The 20,401-nt window shown below is 39.5% G+C and overlaps 1 protein-coding gene across 1 annotated transcript in view; it reads right to left on the bottom strand.

Moving 5' to 3' along the window:
* LOC308703442 (inactive dipeptidyl peptidase 10) overlaps positions 1-20,401 on the bottom strand; it is a gene marked incomplete at its 5' end in the record, with an annotated part of 63,819 nt that overhangs the window by 40,905 nt on the left and 2,513 nt on the right. The window contains one exon of the mRNA XM_081386917.1: positions 188-302. Within this exon, the coding sequence (XP_081243043.1) occupies positions 188-302 (115 nt within the window). The remainder of the gene's footprint in view (positions 1-187; positions 303-20,401) is intronic.

Below are 20,401 nucleotides of genomic sequence, written 5' to 3'. Positions count from 1 at the left end.
GTATTTTTATTTGTGAATGGATGTCTTATATATGAGCTCGCTCACATAAACCCTCTATAATCTTCTTTTGTATTTCCCATATCTCTTTCTTCCCTTATTGTAGCTGATCTCACATCTCTCTTCCTTTATCCTTGGTTCACCACCTCATTCACTTTATATTCATTAACTTCTTCGTTCTCCAACTTACCGGGGGTGAGGAGAAAAATTGAGAGGGTGACCAGAGACATGACCCCCAGGATGACCACCATGGCGATGCCAATTCCCTTCCAATTCCGAGGAGGTCCTCCCGAGCTGACATGGTCCTGCTCAAAAAACAAAATAAAAGTAACTGCATTAACTTTCCTCCCCTCATACACATAGTCTCCCCACCGCTGAGGGAGAATGTATTAGTGCTGCCTCATTTGCACTGCCTCAGAGCAGGGATTTCATGTGAGACGTGTGTATCAGTGCAGCAACCCTCCGGGGAAGAACAAAAGGACTTCTCTCTGACAGAAATCTGTGTCATTTAAAACAATCCTTCATAAAGCCAGCAAGGAAAGAATTCCTCGAGTGAAAAATTAGAAGCTAATTGAGTCTCAGATTTCTGTCGTGTCTTAATTTCCACCGAATGGTGCCTCATTTCACCTTTTTAATGGGGCTTGTGTATGATAAAGTGTGTGTGGGGGCGTCATTTTACACTATGAGGGATGCGATGTTAGCATTTCGGGGTTTGGAAGCTTGCAGAGATGCGTTCTCGACTGTTTTTCGAAGCTGAATCTACAGCAACAAAGCAATGCGGATGAGACGAGCCAGAGTTCTGTTACGAAACAGTATATTAGATGTGTTTGCAGCTCCCAGAATGCCTCTGTGACAGCCAAGGCTGAAGCGAAAGCTTTAGCAGTGTATCTGACGGGCAGGTTGGGAAGGTTACGAGACCATCAGTCATGATCAGGAACAATAAACAGCCACTACAAGGCTGTCGTGGAAAATCACTGCTGGTGGCAAAGAGGGGAGGACCGCAGAGTAAGTGTTTACTCATTGACTGTCCATAAAACTTAGTCTTCATTATCTCTGTGTCTTATGTTTGTGGTTTCAGAGGGAGAAGTTAAGCCACCTCTTCTCACCTTCCCTCGGGGTCGAGGTGAATGAGAGATCTGTGTTGGTAGAGAGGGGGGGGGAACTCATATCTTCACCAGCTGGCATCCTGGCAGACTCTATCCTCAGCTGTCTCAGGACAAAAAGAGCAGCACAAGAGCCGACTGCCAGCCATCTCTCACCTAAACACCTTCTGACTGGCTGCCTGTAGTGCTGTATGCACCATCTCAGTAAGCTGATGTGAAGGGTGTTGTTGTTGTTGTTGTTGTTGTTGTTGTTGTTGTTGTTGTTGTCAAGGCCTGACAATAAAATGGATCAAATTGGATTAAAACTGCAAAATAAATATGTATTTCCCAAGATGATAACTAATAATATTAAATACTATATATTAAAGACATATTAAATCATAGTCTGGATTTTTTTTTTTTTTTTTAATTGATGAGTTTATTGAACCTTTAGACAAAATCTCTTTTTGTTGAGAATCATATTTGATATATTAGGCTTTTATGGCTCATAACAGTGTGCTATTGTGAGAATATGGAGCTCATACTTATGGTGGAAAAAACATTATTTTGTTATATGCACAAATAGGCAATTTGGTGCAGATGTTGTTATTTATAAGGCCAAAAGTTATGAAATTCTGATAATGCAAGCAGACTACCATAAAATGCATATAAATATCAGTTGTCACTCTATAATTTATTTTTCAATAATTTATCTTAAAGCAGCGCTATGCAGCTTTGCCGATTTCTTCGCTGTTTTCTCGCGGGTTTCTCTAGAGAGCTCCCCCTACACCTTCGGAATATATATTTGACAACACTGTCGTCAAAACTCGTTGGCGACTGTCCCACCTCCCATCTTCTCCCGCTGGTCACGTATTTTAAATTATAGGTTTCATATACTAGTATTTAACCAAAGCTATAGATTGTGAAATTAAACATTTCTTGTTGCTAGTGTGTTTTTTAGTTAGCTTAGATAATAGCATAGCATACAGCTAACGTTATCCGTATAATTTAAAATACATTAAATACATTAATGACTCGTTATAACGTAGTACAAACGTCTTCTATAATAAAATGATTTTGTATGATTTGTAACCAGGCACTAAAGCGATTACCCATAAAACTTGCTTTGAACCAATCGGATTGCTTGGGTCCTTGACTCATCACACCAAAGTGACCGGATTATTCACCACACCGGCCCAAAGTTGCAAGGGTGGTTTTTCCGCTCACAGGCGCTTGGGGGGTGCGAGACGACCACCATTCAACCCGAAAAAAGTCATATAACTATTCCAATGACTCCAAAGCTGTTTGGTTAAGGTAAAAAAGTTACTTAGTTCTCCTTTAATATGATTTTAGTGTCATGTGTTAGTTTTGTGATCAAAACTTTAATTGTGGGGGCAAAACATAAAGAAATCCAATACAATGATGATTGAGATATTTACAAATAAACGTTCCTCAAAAGCCTGATACTCGCATTTTAAAATGATGGATAATCAAATCCAAATTCAGTCCAGTGAGTGTTCATCTTGACATATTACTAATGATATAAAAGTCATTCTTACGTTTACTTTATAAAAATCAGTGAAGACTTCACAACTAAAAGACGTGTGTACCACAACCTGAAGGGGGACATTTTTTTAATAATACTATGTAATGGAGGACAGCTATAGTAAGAGCTGTGTGAGTAAACCTCACTCCCCTGATCTCAAGAGGCTTACTAGTAGCAACTGGCCCTAGTGGCTGCAGTCTTTAATGTCCATGTTAGCGCGCGTTCTTCCCATGCCGGAAACTCCGGTTCGAATCCCGCTCGGAGTGATGCGAGTATAAAGGTTACAACTACAATGCCTTTTACTTGCAAAACATTATAAACGATCAATCAGACGACTAAATGCATGTAGTTGTGTGCAACAGGTTTCATCCAAGTTTTAATCATGTTGATAATTTAGACGCCATATTTTGCATATCAAATATAATATAGTAAGCTTTACATAGGGTTAAATGTTTATCATTGTATGAAGGTTATGTTCAGATCAGAATGAAATAGTTTACTGCTATGCTGTGATGCCTACTATTGATTACTATGAAACAGGAATTATTCTATGTAGCATTCTACAATTACATGACCTCATCACTTTTGCATATTTAATTCACCAAGCAATGTTCAGCTATCATCTTGCAACATTTTTTATTCAAATTTGTAAATTGGCAAAAATTATTTCAACATGTCAGCAGCAGCACTATTCTCATTTGGTAAGAACAAAAAATAAGTGATAAAAAAAATCTCAGCATACATTTCTCAATAAGCAATAATATCACAATGGAAATTGACAGTCAGGATGAGCACATTGCATTGTGGGATATAATGCAGTCATCCAGATATTCTATGACTGAATTTAGAGTGGCATACTATTACTATTTCAGTCATGTCTTTATATGCTAAAAATAGTAAGAGTAATATGCTATTCCAAATTCAGTATTTGCATATACGGTGCAGAGTATTAAAGTAGCATGCTAATCCAAAGTTAGTCAATGCATAACGTTTTTTTTTTTTTTTTTTTTTTTTTTAGTAGGCGGTATTTAGTGTACACTGTGCAGTATGCAGCATGTTAGTATGTCTGGAAACTATTTTATTTGCAATTCTGATGGAGACAAAAATACAGCTTCCGCCAACTTTAAGAAAGTGCAGACAATTGTAAATATTTCCAAACATACACACATGGAAATTAGCGGTTTCATTTCTGTGGCCTAAATTCATAGCTTTATAAAATTTAATTAGAGCCTCAGAATTCTTGGATACTGTTCATTGTTGTTAAACAAAAAGATAACTTCAAAAGCTTCAGAGGTTGCCAGCATGGATTCTAGCCAGCGGCTCATTATTAATAGATCTTACTGAAGCTTCACACAATTAAAACAGCTGCTGATAGTGTCTGATAAATCTATCTGCACTCAGCACTCAGCGGCAGAGAGAATAAAACAGAATCATAACACAATTGGCTCTCTTTTCAGATTCTACAGATCTATAACACTTGCCCTTCAAAAAGTAATTTCCTTACATCAAGCTCATTCAGAATCAGTTCAAGCCCCCTGAACTTCATTATCATGAGACACAATGCTATCAGATCAGAATAAATGATACTGTCTGCTGCACTGAAAATAATCATTTTATAAATCATTTTTACTTGGTTTCCATAAAAACTTTAGGGTTAGTAAGATTTTTTTTTTAATTGATTATTTTATTAATCAAGGATGCATTTATGTTTAAAAATGAAAAATGCTGAAAAAAACTGTTTTCAACATTGATCATAATAAGAAATGTTTCCTGAGCAACAAATCTGCATATTAGTATGATTTCTGCCATCACAGGAATTACATTGTCAAATTTATTATAGATAATAGTTATTTAAAATTGTAATAATATTTCACAAATTACTGTTTTACTGTATTTTTGATCAAATATATTTAAGAAGCAAAATGACACAAAGAAGAATTTAAGTAATTTTTTCTTGATCCTCTTTTAATCCTATTTTTTTAACTCAACTGGAAATTGTTTTTCATGTATTAAGCGCAAAAATATAACATCCTTTAGAGAGGTCTAACACAATTTGCCAGTTGGGTTTAAAATAAACTGAAAACCAAGAAAAAAAATACAGATTAAGATGATGCTTTTGTCAGTATAAGATTGTGACCCACTCACACTCCCCCGTTACAGCCACAACAACACAATTAATGTAATTTGTTCACACTGTTGAATACAAGACTGAGACTGTTTTCATTTCAAAGGCGTCTTTCTCTCATTACGGGCTGAGAGCCCAGTATTTTCTGTGTTAAAGCTTCATCAGCTTGGTTTCCGCAGGTCCCCTGAGCCCTGAAATGATACTACACTCCAAATTAGGATGACTCTGTTGGCAAACAGGGGAGAACCCTGCATCATAGATGAGAGAGTATCTTCAAACTTGCATGGTAATGTTAAACTGGGAGAGAATTTCCCATCTGAGGGATGCAGTGCTGTCTTAACTCCCAGATAGTGATATACTGATAGATAGGTAAACTATATGACCAATTTCATGGTAACAATTAATCACAACTAATCACAACATTTAATTAGTTATAATTAGTAATAAATAATTAATTAAAAATTGAATTAACTTAAAATTTAACTTAATTTAATGGGGGGGGGGGGGTTGCTCCAACAGTGGACCTTTTTTCACCAAGCTGCTTGGCAATTTCCCCGTAGCCCTTTCCAGCCTTGTGGAGGTGTACAATTTTGTCTCTAGTGTCTTTGGACAGCTCTTTGGTCTTGGCCATGTTAGTAGTTGGATTCTTACTGATTGTATGGGGTGGGCAGGTGTCTTTATGCAGCTAATGACCTCAAACAGGTGCATCTAATTTAGGATAATAAATGGAGTGGAGGTGGACATTTTAAAGGCAGACTAACAGGTCTTTGAGGGTCAGAATTCTAGCTGATAGACAGGTGTTCAAATACTTATTTGCAGCTGTATCATACAAATAAATAGTTAAAAAAAAATTTTTTAGATTAGGCCTATGTCTCTCACAGTGGACATGCACCTACGATGACAATTTCAGACCCCTCCATGATTTCCAAGTGGGAGAACTTGCAAAATAGCAGGGTGTTCAAATACTTATTTTCCTCACTGTATATATATATATATATATATATATATATATATATATATATATATATATATATATATATATATTATATATATATTGAATGTAACTTGAATGTAGCTTGAATGTAAGCTTAAATGTAACTCTACACCCTTGCCTCATTCCTATAAGCGGTTTCATGAATATGCAAAATTAGCCCCACACCCAATCACTCACACCAGCTCAGAGATACACTTGTCTACTTGCATGACATATTTCCTCTATTTGGCACAAGTCTTCAAGTAGGTGTACAGACTGAAAGTGTGTGTAGAACCTTACAGAACTTATTTATTGTATTTTCAATACTTTGCATTTTAAAATAAACTTCTACATGTTTGTTCAGGAGTCGCTATGTAACTAACAGAAGACACAAATTTAAAATTGCTCCGAAGCGGTATTTGGTATTCATTAAGGCCACTACACTTTGGCATTTTTAAGACATGGGACAGTCTTGCGCACTTACTTCCTGTCGCGTGCACAAACTCTTAAGTGGCCAAGACCGCAAGTGTGGGTATTTGGACAAGGCATGACTTTGGTTCACTGCAGTTTTAAGTAGAAAATACTCAACAATGGTGTTGACTTATGAATTTGCACATGGTTTGTCTTAGTTGTAAATTTTAGTAAATCTGGCCCTATATCTTTCATTCTATTTAAATATATACCTTGTTTTAATCTATATATTTTAATCAGCATTAGTTATTAGGTGACAAGTTTATTACAGCAGCATCTCAGAGATCTCGAATAGATTGATTACTCCTCCACCTGTGAGCGACGTCATATTGTTGAAACAATGTGGTTCAAACGACAAGAGGTGTGACCACGTTTCGCGAAACAGACGTGACTACTTGGTTAGTTTCACGAACGATGCATCGTATATGGTAGTTAATCAGCGGGTTACATTGGTGTATGGGAAACGCACCTCAGATCAAGAGATTTAACGATTCTGATAGCCGTTGTGAAAAGAGAGGTGACAAATAGAGCCATGGAGTAAAAGTGAAAGCAGCTGGCCTGCGAAAACCTTGGCACGGTTGTCAAAGTGACACATTTTTCAGCCGGGCAGAGTCCCAAGTAGACAGATTTCTCATTGTATTCCACTCAAGCGCTCAGTTCACAGAGCAGCGCCTCTACAAAGCTGTCAGTCACATATATTGTGCCACTCCTGCAATGCAGAAAGCAAGGCTCCGCGTGGGCGAAAAATCTCATTAACAATGCTCCTGTGCTATAGGAGGAAGAAAAACATGTTTAGAGGTTTGATAAATGTACATCACATTGGAAAGATCTACCTAACCTCAGAGCAAGCAGTTGAGATCGATACAAAGGGACGTGAGGGGAACTCCAGCGGGAAATAATTAATATGAGAGCGGGGGGCTAATGTGAGTGTTCTGAGAGACATACAAAAACCTGTGCCGAACCGTGAACTGTGATCCTTTGGGATTACATGTGGGCCAATATGGGTTTGTTAATGGGGGATGCTGATATAGAGACCAAAGCAGCTGGCTACCTACACAATGCTGCTATAGCTATACATAATATAATTTAAAGCTACACTGTGTCATTTTTTAAGTTGATTCTTAGCAAAAAACACTTTGTTCTTTCAAAATGATATGTGGTCATTAATGTGTAATTACTTCTACCAACTAATCAAGTATTCTCGTAAGCGTAGAATCTGCCATTTATAATACATACGAGCGAGTCGCTCGAATGGCGGCAGCCATGTTGCGCCTCCATCTTGAAAATACATTAGCCAAAGAGGGACATACCTGGAAATTCAAGCTTCGCCTTTCACGTTCTGACACTCAGTGGCACCGTGACGAATGCAAGGGGGAGATTACTCGCGACTGCCGGCAGATTTGAAACAATACGGCCACCGTAGGAGTTAAAACGCCCTCGGAATGGGAGGGGCTAGAAAGTAATATTCAGTTGGTAGTCATACACAATTTCACCGCTAGATGGGAGAAAATCCTACACAGTGTAGCTTTAATAACAGCAAATGAGATGTACACCAAATTGCTTAAATGAAATGAATGCTTATTTTACTTACTATAAACTCGATTTAAAGAAAACACCTTTTAGTATCCATTATAATACCTTGAGAAAGCTATAGCATTCCCAGTCTCAATAGCAGTAGGTCCACTGGAACATGTCCTCCGGAAGTATGCAGTTTTAATACTGAAATTGATTATGGGAAAAATGGTGTCCTGATAGCAACAAATATCATGCTTTTAAAATCCCTCCAAAAAAATAAATAAATACTTGTGATTCATTTGTTGCTTTCAAAAAATGGCCGTAACCAGGTATTAGAAATGGATCTGTTACACATGCTGTGGCATGGAAGAGGAAAGGCGAATATCTAAGTTCAGCAGTTTTTATTAAGAAAACACAGTGAAAAGCAGGTATGCAGACGCCAAAAATCCAAACAGAAGAAGCAGAAAGAAACTGAAAGAAACATACATCACAACAAGGCTGAAGATAATCCAAGCAAAACACAAATCCAAACAGAAATGCAATAGTCTTACCAGGGGAATGTAAAGACACAAACTAACTCAAAATATCAGAGAAACACAGAACACCAGGAGCAGAACTGGAAACACTGAATGACACAATGAATGACAGCAATGAATGACACAAATGAGTGCATCAACAAAACAGCAATCACTGGACAAGACAATCAACACAGGAAACACCGGGGTAGCCCTCAGGGTGTCTTGGAGGAATGAGGTGCTGCAACATCTAGCTACTGAAGTGCCTCAGGGCTCAGTGCTTGGACCACTTCTCTTCTCCATCTACATAACATAGCAGCAGTCATAGTGGTCTTTAACGAGCCGAAGAGAGCGCATGTCACACCACTCTTCATCAATTTGCAGTGGCTGGCAATAGCACCTCGCATCAAATTCAAGGCACGGATGTTTGCCTAAAGAATGACCACTGGCTCAGCCCCCCCATACCTAAACTCACTTTTTCAGACTTATGTGCCTTCCAGAAGCTTGCGTTCTGCAAGTGAACGGCACCGTGTGGTGCCATCCCAAAGTCAAAATCACTTTCACTGACCTTTACTTGGGACTGTTCCCAGCTGGTGGAATGACCTGCCTAACTCAACCCGAGCAGCAGAAACGGCTAAAGATGCATCTTTTTCATCAACACCTGACCTGTTAATACTAACACTTCATATTCTATTATATTTCTATTCTAATTATATTTATTTAAAAAAAAAAAACTTGCTACGTGTACTGTGCTACGCAAACTTGGACTTGTCACAGCAATACACCTTACTGATGTCTGAGTGGCTCAATTTGCTGATGGTTGCCATTCTGTATAACATTAAATAAAGCAACAGCACAATTTTTCACTTTGCTCTCTAGGGATTCTGCACGCATCTGTGGGGACCGAGTAATTTATAAATGAGACTCATGGGAACTTCTGCACTGCAGTGTTTGGCCATGATGAAAAATCACAGTTGTATTTTATTTCACAGTATGTGCACTTACGTGTACTTACCTAAGAAAGTACTGGGTAATATAAGGTAACTACATGGGTTAAAGTTAAGGTAAGTTCAGGGTTAGTACCTTATTACCCAGTTATTGCAATTACTATAATATGAGGAACAGGACTGTAAAATAAAGTGCTACCAAAATCACTTTGAGCGAAATCACAGAGCTAATGTGATGTATCTGAGCTTTGCATAATCCTGGAACATACGGTGGAGTCCTGTTAAGCAAAGGCAGTCTTCAAACCCCAGAGGACAAACAAATTATCTGCAATCCAGTAATATCAGCTACGGCCGGTAAATACATATGAAATGAATATTGACAAATTCATTATACTGAATTGAAGCCACACCATGTCTTATTGTGATGACTGATGCTGACTAAATAGACGAAGCCATAACTGATTTCCATAAAATGAGCCCCTAAATTGTTATTTTGTTAATGTGTTAGCTCTTTATAAATGAGGAGCGTTAAATCGCTAAAGGTGTTTAAAAATAATTTGACATACACATTAATGTAGTCATTCTGAATGATAGCAAGCATTGAACACAAATGTTTTTTTTTTTGGTGTAAAAGACTGTTTCAATTAGAAAACATCTCCAGGGGTGAACGATAAAAAAAGTCCATCCACATTACTGATAGCAACTTTTTCTTTTCCAGTTTTTTTCAAGCAACCCACATTAAAACATAATTTAATCAACTACAGCTCCGCACTGATTTCTGCCAAGAAATAATTACTGTTGTTTTGCCACCTTCCCAGAAGGTAAGGAAGATAGGATGGATGGATGGATGGATTGATTATGTAACCTCTGTATTTACATTTACATGGGAAATGATCAGTGAGGTGCGTACAAGAAAACTAGATATGTGACCCTGGATCACAAAACCAGTCAAATGTCGCACAGGTATATTTGTATATTACGGTATATCAGGTATATTACGACCAGAGATACTGCTTTATGGCAATACTTTAGTCACTTTGGTGCTTTCGCGCTCCGCACTTTCTTTTCACTCGAGGCATCGACAACACAGCTGACACAGGTAAATACACGTGCTAGAAGAGTTTTTGTTTTGTTTGTTTCTGGTCCTGCTTCGGATGCCACTATGCCATCAAGCGGGATCTCTGGTCGCAATCAGTCCTTCACTGACCAATCAGCGTTCATTAGCAGAATGCTAGCGTGTTATGAGCAACAACAACTCAACCTGTAAGAAAGGACATAGGTACTCGTTCATTCAACTTTCGACCTATAACCCATGTTGAACTTGCAAACCCTACAATCAAATCTGAGATTTCTCAATGGCAATCGGGTGAAAGAGACAAATTTAGCCGTCTAGCCCCATAGACTCCCATTCATTTTGCACTCATGGGCGATCGCCCCCAGTGGAACTCTGGTGGAACTGCAACCAAAATTCGGTACAATAGGACTTAATAGGGAGTGGGTAGGCTCTCCGTAGACAGGCTCTGTTAACATCCACAGACTGTAAAGAGGTCACGTCACTGCCGTTTCTTGTGGCAAAAGTTGAAAAATTTTCAACTATCAAGCGCCAGCGCAGCCGTCAGCCAATCAGACCCCCTTTATGCAAATACCAGCGCGTTGCAGTCCAAGCTGGAACTTGGGAATGTGATTGGCTGTTGTCACTATGAAGGTCGAATCAGCACCAAGCTTGAGACATGTCCTCCGTCACGCACTCGAGCCCTGTGTGAATGCAGTGTAAATGGTTTTGTGAACCCAGATAGACCACCGCTTGCGTTTTCGCTCCAGATAAATAGCCGCAATGGCAAAAAGCAATTAGCTATTTCTTGTTAATCTTTAATATTAAGCATTTTATGATTCCATTTATATTTAGCCTAGTGTTTTCCATCCAAAATGTTTGTTTTTAGAGGCAAGAAAACTGGTGAAAATAAATAAAATGACACTAATGGTCAGTGGCTTGTTGTGATAGCACCAAAGAGCCACAGAGTTTACACTGCTCTGAAGAATCAACTATAGTTGCCTGTGCTCATTAACTGGGATAGGTGTTTTTACAGAAAAATAACACTTTTAACAGCATTCAAGATTAAACTGAAACATTCTGACACAGTGTATACTATCCAACAAAACAGATCAGCTGTAAATTCATAATGACCTGCTCTTGATGTGAGTTCAACACATTGGTGCCAAACATATGGTGAACTCCATATGCTCCGCTTCCGTGACATTATCCAAACTGCAAGCACTATTCCAGGACAGCCTACATACTGTAACCTCCTGCGTGCAATTTCGTGACACCAGCAAATGTAGTGTAGCATGATTTCTCCTCTAAATTTCATCATTTAAATATATTGAATTCTTTCACTTTTTCATAGTTTGAATGCCTGTTGTTGATGTCGAGTTACAGCATGTTGCTGTATTGCTCCTGCAGAAGCTGTCACTGGCCGGATGGGAAGGATATCATAACACGAGGAGGTGGAGAGAAGGCACCTGCAGACCTTTTATTATCCATCCACAGTGTAGCTCTGGATTCAGAGTCATGACAGTGTTGGTAGTGCCTCCTCTGTGTGCTCCCTTAGCCATCAGAAAGTCTTACCACCCTCCTTCACTTTTCAAACAGCCCACAGGTCCTAGGCTTCACAAAGGACACCGTGGATGGAGCGCGACAGCCCCCGCAAATCTGGCTCCCTCATTCTAGCTACAGACAGGAAAACAACTCAGAGATGGTTTTCATGCCACTGAGTGAATCACACATGTCAAATGTAAGCAAGGATGACAGATTTATGTGATGTGAACTCTCTGAAAAAGTTTGTATTAGTGTCAAGTTTACACATCATTAATAAAATACATCAATGATATTGTACAAATAATGAGAGGAGACGAATGTGATGCAGCCGAACAGTCTATATGGGGATGATTAGGAGGCCATGATGGACAGAGGCCAATGGGAAAATTTGGTCAGGATTCCGGGGCATACTCTTTTCAACATACTATGCTTTGGGACACACTTATTTTAATCTCACATACTGTTTAGGATGGATAGTGTGGACATTGAGACACAGGGTATAATCATATATATATTTAAGTAACTTTAAATCATTTAACTCACTACTTGCTTATATGATTACATTTTCAGCACTATAATGTGAAGTGTGACCCAATCCTCATTAGACAATTAAATGATTTAGAGAAGTCATCACAGAATAGAAGTGTCTGTTGTACTAGTACTCTGTGACAGGGCTCTACATTATGCCTTTACTGTGGTAATGAGGGGAAGCTAATTCCCACAATTAATTTTGAAAGATTTCACTTCATGCAAATTGTCTGACTAATCACTGCAATTTAAGCACCAACCTCAGAATACAAATATAAATGGGCATGAGATGTTTTCTAATAAAGTCACATTTGTTGATGGACTTCAAGAGTGGATTAGTAGTGTTAGGAGTGTCAATATGCTCTTAGGAGTGTTTTTCTCATTTCCTGAGTTGTCTTTTTTCACGTCATCATTTTTACCACTATCTTTGGTCGGTCGTCTTTGAAACTCTCTCACTGTACGACGTAAGACCACCATTTAGGAGCTACAAAAATCGCCACGATTGGACATCTTTCATCTGGGACAGCCCAAAATCGTATAATGTATACTGTACATTAGTAATACGTCACCCCAACAGGAACTCGGCTATTATGGGTAGTTTGAAAAACGCATGCTCTGGATTTTGATATACTCCTCCAAGTGGATTTGTGCGATTGCCACCTAACTCGGTCACCATGAAGCCGAGACAAAGATGATGCTATATTACGAGCGACTTTGTGATGTCTCGAATGGTTTGGCTGTGGTGAGGCAACAAATTTACGGCAAAAAGGGAAACAGGAAGTGTGTTATAACTTCTGCATACTTACATACAGATTGACAACTGTATGTTCTTTTAAGGAGGCTGATCACAGATCAAGTTATAGCACCAACTGGCAGCAGGAAATTTGTCAATTTCAAAATGCTATGAAATCGGCCACTTATTTTTACCAGATTTACATCAAATATCATCAGAATAATGCCAAGACTGGCAGAGTAGAGAGGCCGACGGACCAGGGCAATTTCGATGGCCTAGAAGCCTGAGGCTGACGGAGGTGGCGACAGGAATCGGCTGACCGGGGCGAAGCTAGAGCGAGCAGGGATGGCGGGGAGGTCAGAGAAAGGTAGGATGATGACGCCATAGGGGTTGAGGGTATAAGCACCACCGGAATCCCAGAAGTCCGTGGCGGAAGCTGAGCGACGACCACTGGAGCTCGACCTGAAGAGACGAGTGAGTCCAGCAGAGTCTCAGGGCAGACGGGAAGATCTCTGAACGGGACCGGAGCAAGCAAATATACGGACCGGACCGGCGAAGAAGGTGAGGATTTGAGGTTGGGGATCTGGCAGGGAACTGGATACGCGGACCAAGGATCTATTAGGTTCAGGAACGCTCCTGGCTCCGGGGTGGCTGATCAGCAGGCTTAGACTCCTGGGTTTTGATGGTATCTGGCTCTGGTTCCTGGACTAGATTCATGGGTGCCCCGGGCTCGCTTACTGTGAGGGAGAGGCCGTCATCCTGGAGCATTCAACCCAAATACCCCAGCAACCTTCGTTTCTCGGGGAGGAGGAGATTCAACGCTGGTCAGTCCATAGTTTTTTAATTACTTGTTTTAGAGGGTTGGTTATTCTGTTACGGACTGGTGGCTGTAGAAAGCGCATGACGAAGGAGAGGATTAGAAATCAAATAGCAAAATTTAAAAGAATCACGACCACATTCAACACAAACAATAACCGACAAAGGACTGAACAGAACAGGGAGTATATACACATAGTAAATGAGGAAACTAGGAACAGCTGAACAAGGATAAACTAATCAGTAACCATAGAAACTAATTAGAACTCACACAGACACAACAGGAATGAACTAAACAAAATATAATTGTGACACTATGACATGAAATAAATCTAAATTTAAATGATCTCATGGATGTGGCTGTTGTGGCTTGAGGTCATAGTGGCTCCAGCTGCTGCACTAAATGTGGCATATTTAAACAACTTTGATGCAATCATTTTATATATACCCACATTAAATGTATATTGCCAACCATGCTCAGTTTCCCTAAAGCCACCGGGGTGGCAGGGGCCCAGAGGTTTGGGCCCGGCATCGCTGCTTGCAGCTATATTTTCAGATTTGGTTTTCTATTTGACAACTATTTGATTTGTTTTGAAATGTAGATCATAATAATCATATACATTTAGTGGTAACTTTGAGGAAAACTAATTGAATATGCTTTTAAGTAATTACTTTTTAAATAACATCTATTCAATAACAAATAACAACATATTCATTCTCAAGTAAAATGTGTAGCTTAACAATTAGAGACAGCCTAGAAAATTAAAATGGCAATACCTTAGCTTAAATTTTTTTATTATTATTATTATTAATAACATAATAATATATAATAAATATTTATTATTTAAATATAATGCAAAATAAAGAATAAAATAATACTACATCATTAAAATAATATATAAAAGTATATAATATTGTTAATATAATAACAATATTATTATAAAAATAAAACTATAAAAATGAACAAATCAGTTCTGTATTGTTAAATAATCTGTATCAGACAGAACGAACGAACAAACAATCGATAGATTAATAGATAGATATTGTGCAATCTCTAATAGCTCTAGATTGTCTCATGGACATTAACAGAGTATGTGTATTAAAAGAGAAAGCCAAAAAGCAAAAGCTTTGTTAAATACAAAGTACTGACATCAGCAACATAGAAGTTTTGGGGATGAATCATTTACAGCTGTCAGGCAATACTGTCTAAGAAATATGACTCGCATTTAATTGCCATCTGGTTAATGAGAAGACACTAAGCCTTAGATATTAGACATAGAATGCTTTATTAATGATCTTTCAAGCAAACAGAAAGCCCACTCAATCATGATCAGTCTAGGGGTAACTGTCAGGATGTGTTCAGAGTTTCTGCCTAAAGCGGATAGCACAAAGTCATCGCAAATCATGGTTTTCCTGCGGCGGTAATGAGATACATGGTTCTACTGAGGTTTAGGATATGAAATATTACCATCAGAAAGCAAATCTGCATTCTGAATAAATAACATCTAACTGGAGGTGTTTGCAGTCATATACTTTCACAGATATACGCTATCTATGAGGAAACTTGTCTATATCAATTTGCAACTGCTAAAGCCTCCTAAATAGTGGGACCAGAAAAAGAGCAAGGACCAAATTATGGCAGCATTTGAAAATGCAAAGAGCAACCGCACTAATCTCCAGCCAACTCTCTGGCTGTTTGATCCAAAACCTCCTGAATAGAAAACGCTTGCTGTGAAACAGCTTCTAGTGAATAGAGGAAAAGCAAAGCAAATGCTTGAAAGGTTGTTATGCAGTACAAATCAATGATACAAAGTACTGTTACATAATTAATAGGCTTCCTGTACAGAATCATTCACTTTAACATTTCAAGCAGGTGAGAAAGCGGTCACTGTCTCAGGAGACCTTCCTCCTGTCAATGATCTAAGAGGAAAAAAGATAGAATTCTAAATATCATTTCCTCATGTATCTCAAATTGGATTATAGGATTTTTTGATGGATAACACTTTCCAAATGGATCAATGTATTTTGCTACATAATATTTTAATACGCATTATTTGATGGACTAGATTCAGTGTTATTTTAGTTTCATTAAGATAATATTATATAGTTTTTCATTAATATTTTGAATTATAGATTGTATTTTTATATTTTCCGGTTTTTGTTAAAGGCTTAGTCATTTAGTTGTATGTTTTTGACATTTGTATTAGTTTATATATATATATATATATATATATATATATATATATATATATATATATATATATATATATATATATATATATATATATATATATATATATATATATATATATAAAGCTATATAGCCTATGGAATAATACTATATAGTGTTTATTCATTTTAGTTTTAATTTTAGTTTTAGTACATTAAGTTAAATTGAATGAAAATAAGACATTTTGCCTTGGTTCTTGTATATTTTATTTTATTTCAGTTAACATTTATTATGACCGCCGCTAGCGTAGCTAGCGAAAGCGGTCATATAGGGATTGTCAAAGTTTTTTTTTTTTTTTTTTTTTCGTCACCTTACTGAATTTTTCGTCAACGATACCAGGGACACCGAAGCACCGGGGAACATGAAATTTGGTGGGCATGTAGCCCCACTAGACTTTTAAGGAAAAATTTCGTCCCCGGGGGCCACTCCCCCCCCGCGCTGGGCCCCCTCAAACCCCAAAAAATGCAGTTTTTCCTAAATAACTACCTGAACCGTGGCACCGAGGATGAAGAAATTTTTATGGTATGTTGGTCTACTAGACTTTTACGGAAAAATTTAGTTTGGTCCCCGGGGGCCACTTCCCCCCCCGCGCTGGGGCCCCCGTAAATTTTTCGTCAACGATACCAGGGACACCGAAGCACCGGGGAACATGAAATTTGGTGGGCATGTAGCCCCACTAGACTTCTAAGGAAAAATTTCGTTTGGTCCCCGGGGGCCACTCCCCCCCCGCGCTGGGCCCCCCCAAACACCAAAAAATGCAGTTTTTCCTAAATAACTACCTGAACCGTGGCACCGAGGATGAAGAAATTTTTATGGTATGTTGGTCTACTAGACTTTTACGGAAAAATTTCGTTTGGTCCCCGGGGGCCACTTCCCCCCCCGCGCTGGGGCCCCCTTAAATTTTTCGTCAACGATACCAGGGACACCGAAACACCGGGGAACATGAAATTTGGTGGGCATGTAGCCCCACTAGACTTCTAAGGAAAAATTTCGTTTGGTCCCCGGGGGCCACTCCCCCCCCGCGCTGGGCCCCCCCAAACCCAAAAAAATGCAGTTTTTCCTAAATAACTACCTGAACCGTGGCACCGAGGATGAAGAAATTTTTGTGGTATGTTGGTCTACTAGACTTTTACGGAAAAATTTCATTTGGTCCCCTGGGGCCACTTCCCCCCCCCCCGCGCTGGGGCCCCCGTAAATTTTTTGTCAACCATACCAGGGACACCGAAACACCGGGGAACATGAAATTTGGTGGGCATGTAGCCCCACTAGACTTCTAAGGAAAAATTTCGTTTGGTCCCCGGGGGCCACTCCCCCCCCGCGCTGGGCCCCCCCAAACCCAAAAAAATGCAGTTTTTCCTAAATAACTACCTGAACCGTGGCACCGAGGATGAAGAAATTTTTATGGTATGTTGGTCTACTAGACTTTTACGGAAAAATTTCATTTGGTCCCCGGGGGCCACTTCCCCCCCCCCGCGCTGGGGCCCCCGTAAATTTTTTGTCAACCATACCAGGGACACCGAAACACCGGGGAACATGAAATTTGGTGGGCATGTAGCCCCACTAGACTTCTAAGGAAAAATTTCGTTTGGTCCCCGGGGGCCACTCCCCCCCCGCGCTGGGCCCCCCCAAACCCAAAAAAATTCAGTTTTTCCTAAATAACTACCTGAACCGTGGCACCGAGGATGAAGAAATTTTTATGGTATGTTGGTCTACTAGACTTTTACGGAAAAATTTCGTTTGGTCCCCGGGGGCCACTTCCCCCCCCGCGCTGGGGCCCCCGTAAATTTTTCGTCAACGATACCAGGGACACCGAAGCACCGGGGAACATGAAATTTGGTGGGCATGTAGCCCCACTAGACTTCTACGGAAAAATTTCGTTTGGTCCCCGGGGGCCACTCCCCCCCCGCGCTGGGCCCCCCCAAACCCCAAAAAATGCAGTTTTTCCTAAATAACTACCTGAACCGTGGCACCGAGGATGAAGACATTTTTATGGTATGTTGGTCTACTAGACTTTTACGGAAAAATTTCGTTTGGTCCCCGGGGGCCACTTCCCCCCCCCCGCGCTGGGGCCCCCGTAAATTTTTCGTCAACGATACCAGGGACACCGAAACACCGGGGAACATGAAATTTGGTGGGCATGTAGCCCCACTAGACTTCTACGGAAAAATTTCGTTTGGTCCCCGGGGGCCACTCCCCCCCCCCCGCGCTGGGCCCCCCTTAACCCAAAAAAATGCAGTTTTTCCTAAATAACTACCTGAACCGTGGCACCGAGGATGAAGAAATTTTTATGGTATGTTCGTCTACTAGACTTTTACGGAAAAATTTCGTTTGGTCCCCAGGGGCCACTTCCCCCCCCGCGCTGGGGCCCCCGTAAATTTTTCGTCAACGATACCAGGGACACCGAAGCACCGGGGAACATGAAATTTGGTGGGCATGTAGCCCCACTACACCTTTACGGAAAAATTTCGTTTGGTCCCCGGGGGCCACTCCCCCCCCGCGCTGGGCCCCCCCAAACCCAAAAAAATGCAGTTTTTCCTAAATAACTACCTGAACCGTGGCACCGAGGATGAAGAAATTTTTATGGTATGTTGGTCTACTAGACTTTTACTGAAAAATTTCGTTTGGTCCCCGGGGGCCACTTCCCCCCCCCTGCGCTGGGGCCCCCGTAAATTTTTCGTCAACGATACCAGGGACACCGAAACACCGGGGAACATGAAATTTGGTGGGCATGTAGCCCCACTAGACTTCTACGGAAAAATTTCGTTTGGTCCCCGGGGGCCACTCCGAGGGCACCGAGGATGAAGAATTTTTTATGGTATGTTGCTCTTAAGGGCCCACATCAACCTAGCCCATAATCACTCATTTGTGATTTGCGCCCCTCCCATAAAAAATGAAAATGCAATATTATTCTGCTTTAATCGCCCCTATCTTCAGTGGAGATGTTCAGAACTGCACCATATTTCATGTGTATGATTAACTTGACATCCTCTGGGGGTATCCTCTGCTAAGTTTTGTAGAATTTCATCCATGGGGGGGTATAAAATAAATTCATTTATGTGCACATTTAGTGACTGTACACCTATCGGCTTGTAGATGGTGCTGTTGAGCGAAGGGTTGCTGGTTTAGGATGATACTGTCACACACACACATGCAGGAATACAAACAAACGCAAGCATGCACACACACTGACATCCACACGCACAGACACACACCCATACACACACATACAAATCCACATGCACAGACACACACACACACACAAACACACACGCGCACACATGTACGCACACATACATACACGCACAGACACACACACACACGCACAGACACACACACACACACACACACACACACACACAGACACACATACACAAACACACACAAACACACACACACACACACACACACACACACACACATAGACAGACATGCACATACTATTACTTTTTTTAGGTATATACATAAACACGCAATACAGCCAAATTACTCCACATCATTTATTTTTGTGGAAAGCCAGTGCAGGCCTGAGCGGCGGTCATATTTTGTACCGCGATGCGGTACATCTAGTTTTATTTCTAAACTAAAATGTTTTTTTAATGGTTTTAGTTTATATAATAATAATAATAATAACCCTGACTAGATTTTTTTTTTTTTTTTTTTTTGCCACCACAATACTAGGATAGTTGCCAGGGTGTTGATTTCTTGACAACTACCTTTATATTATATTATATTATATTATGTTATGTTATGTTATGTTATGTTATGTTATATTATATTATATTATATTATATTATGTTATGTTATGTTATGTTATGTTATATTATATTATATTATATTATATTATATTATATTACATTATATTATATTATATTATAAATATTTAGGACAAAACACAACTTATTTCCAAGCTACATTGCAAAATGTAGCCTGGAATGTTCATTCCAGTGCACTGAATGAGACAGATCTTTTTTTGCTTAGGTCAGCAAGCATAGGTTGATCTGACAAGAGGGGAGAGTCATCTCAAACCTGTCATGTCGATAGAATCATTTCCCGTCACTCATCATTTAGATGACAAACCATCATTTTAAAAGTATACTCAAGGTCATTTTGAACTTGACCAATTCAATAACCTGAATAGTACTTCTGTAAATACCGGTATGTTTGAAATCATATCACTGACCTTATAAAATCTTTGTTGGTCTTTTGTTATTTGATTAACATTAATGAGCTGCACAGATCCAATATACTGTTACACATGCATTTTCTTTTTTAACTGTTTACGTTCACTTCATACATAACTAACTGTTTACATGAATAATAACCAAGA

The sequence above is a fragment of the Scardinius erythrophthalmus genome (genome assembly GCF_964197995.2).
Source record: "Scardinius erythrophthalmus genome assembly, chromosome: 15".
NCBI classification, from domain to species: domain Eukaryota; kingdom Metazoa; phylum Chordata; class Actinopteri; order Cypriniformes; family Leuciscidae; genus Scardinius; species Scardinius erythrophthalmus.
This window is presented reverse-complemented; position numbering and strand designations above follow the sequence as displayed.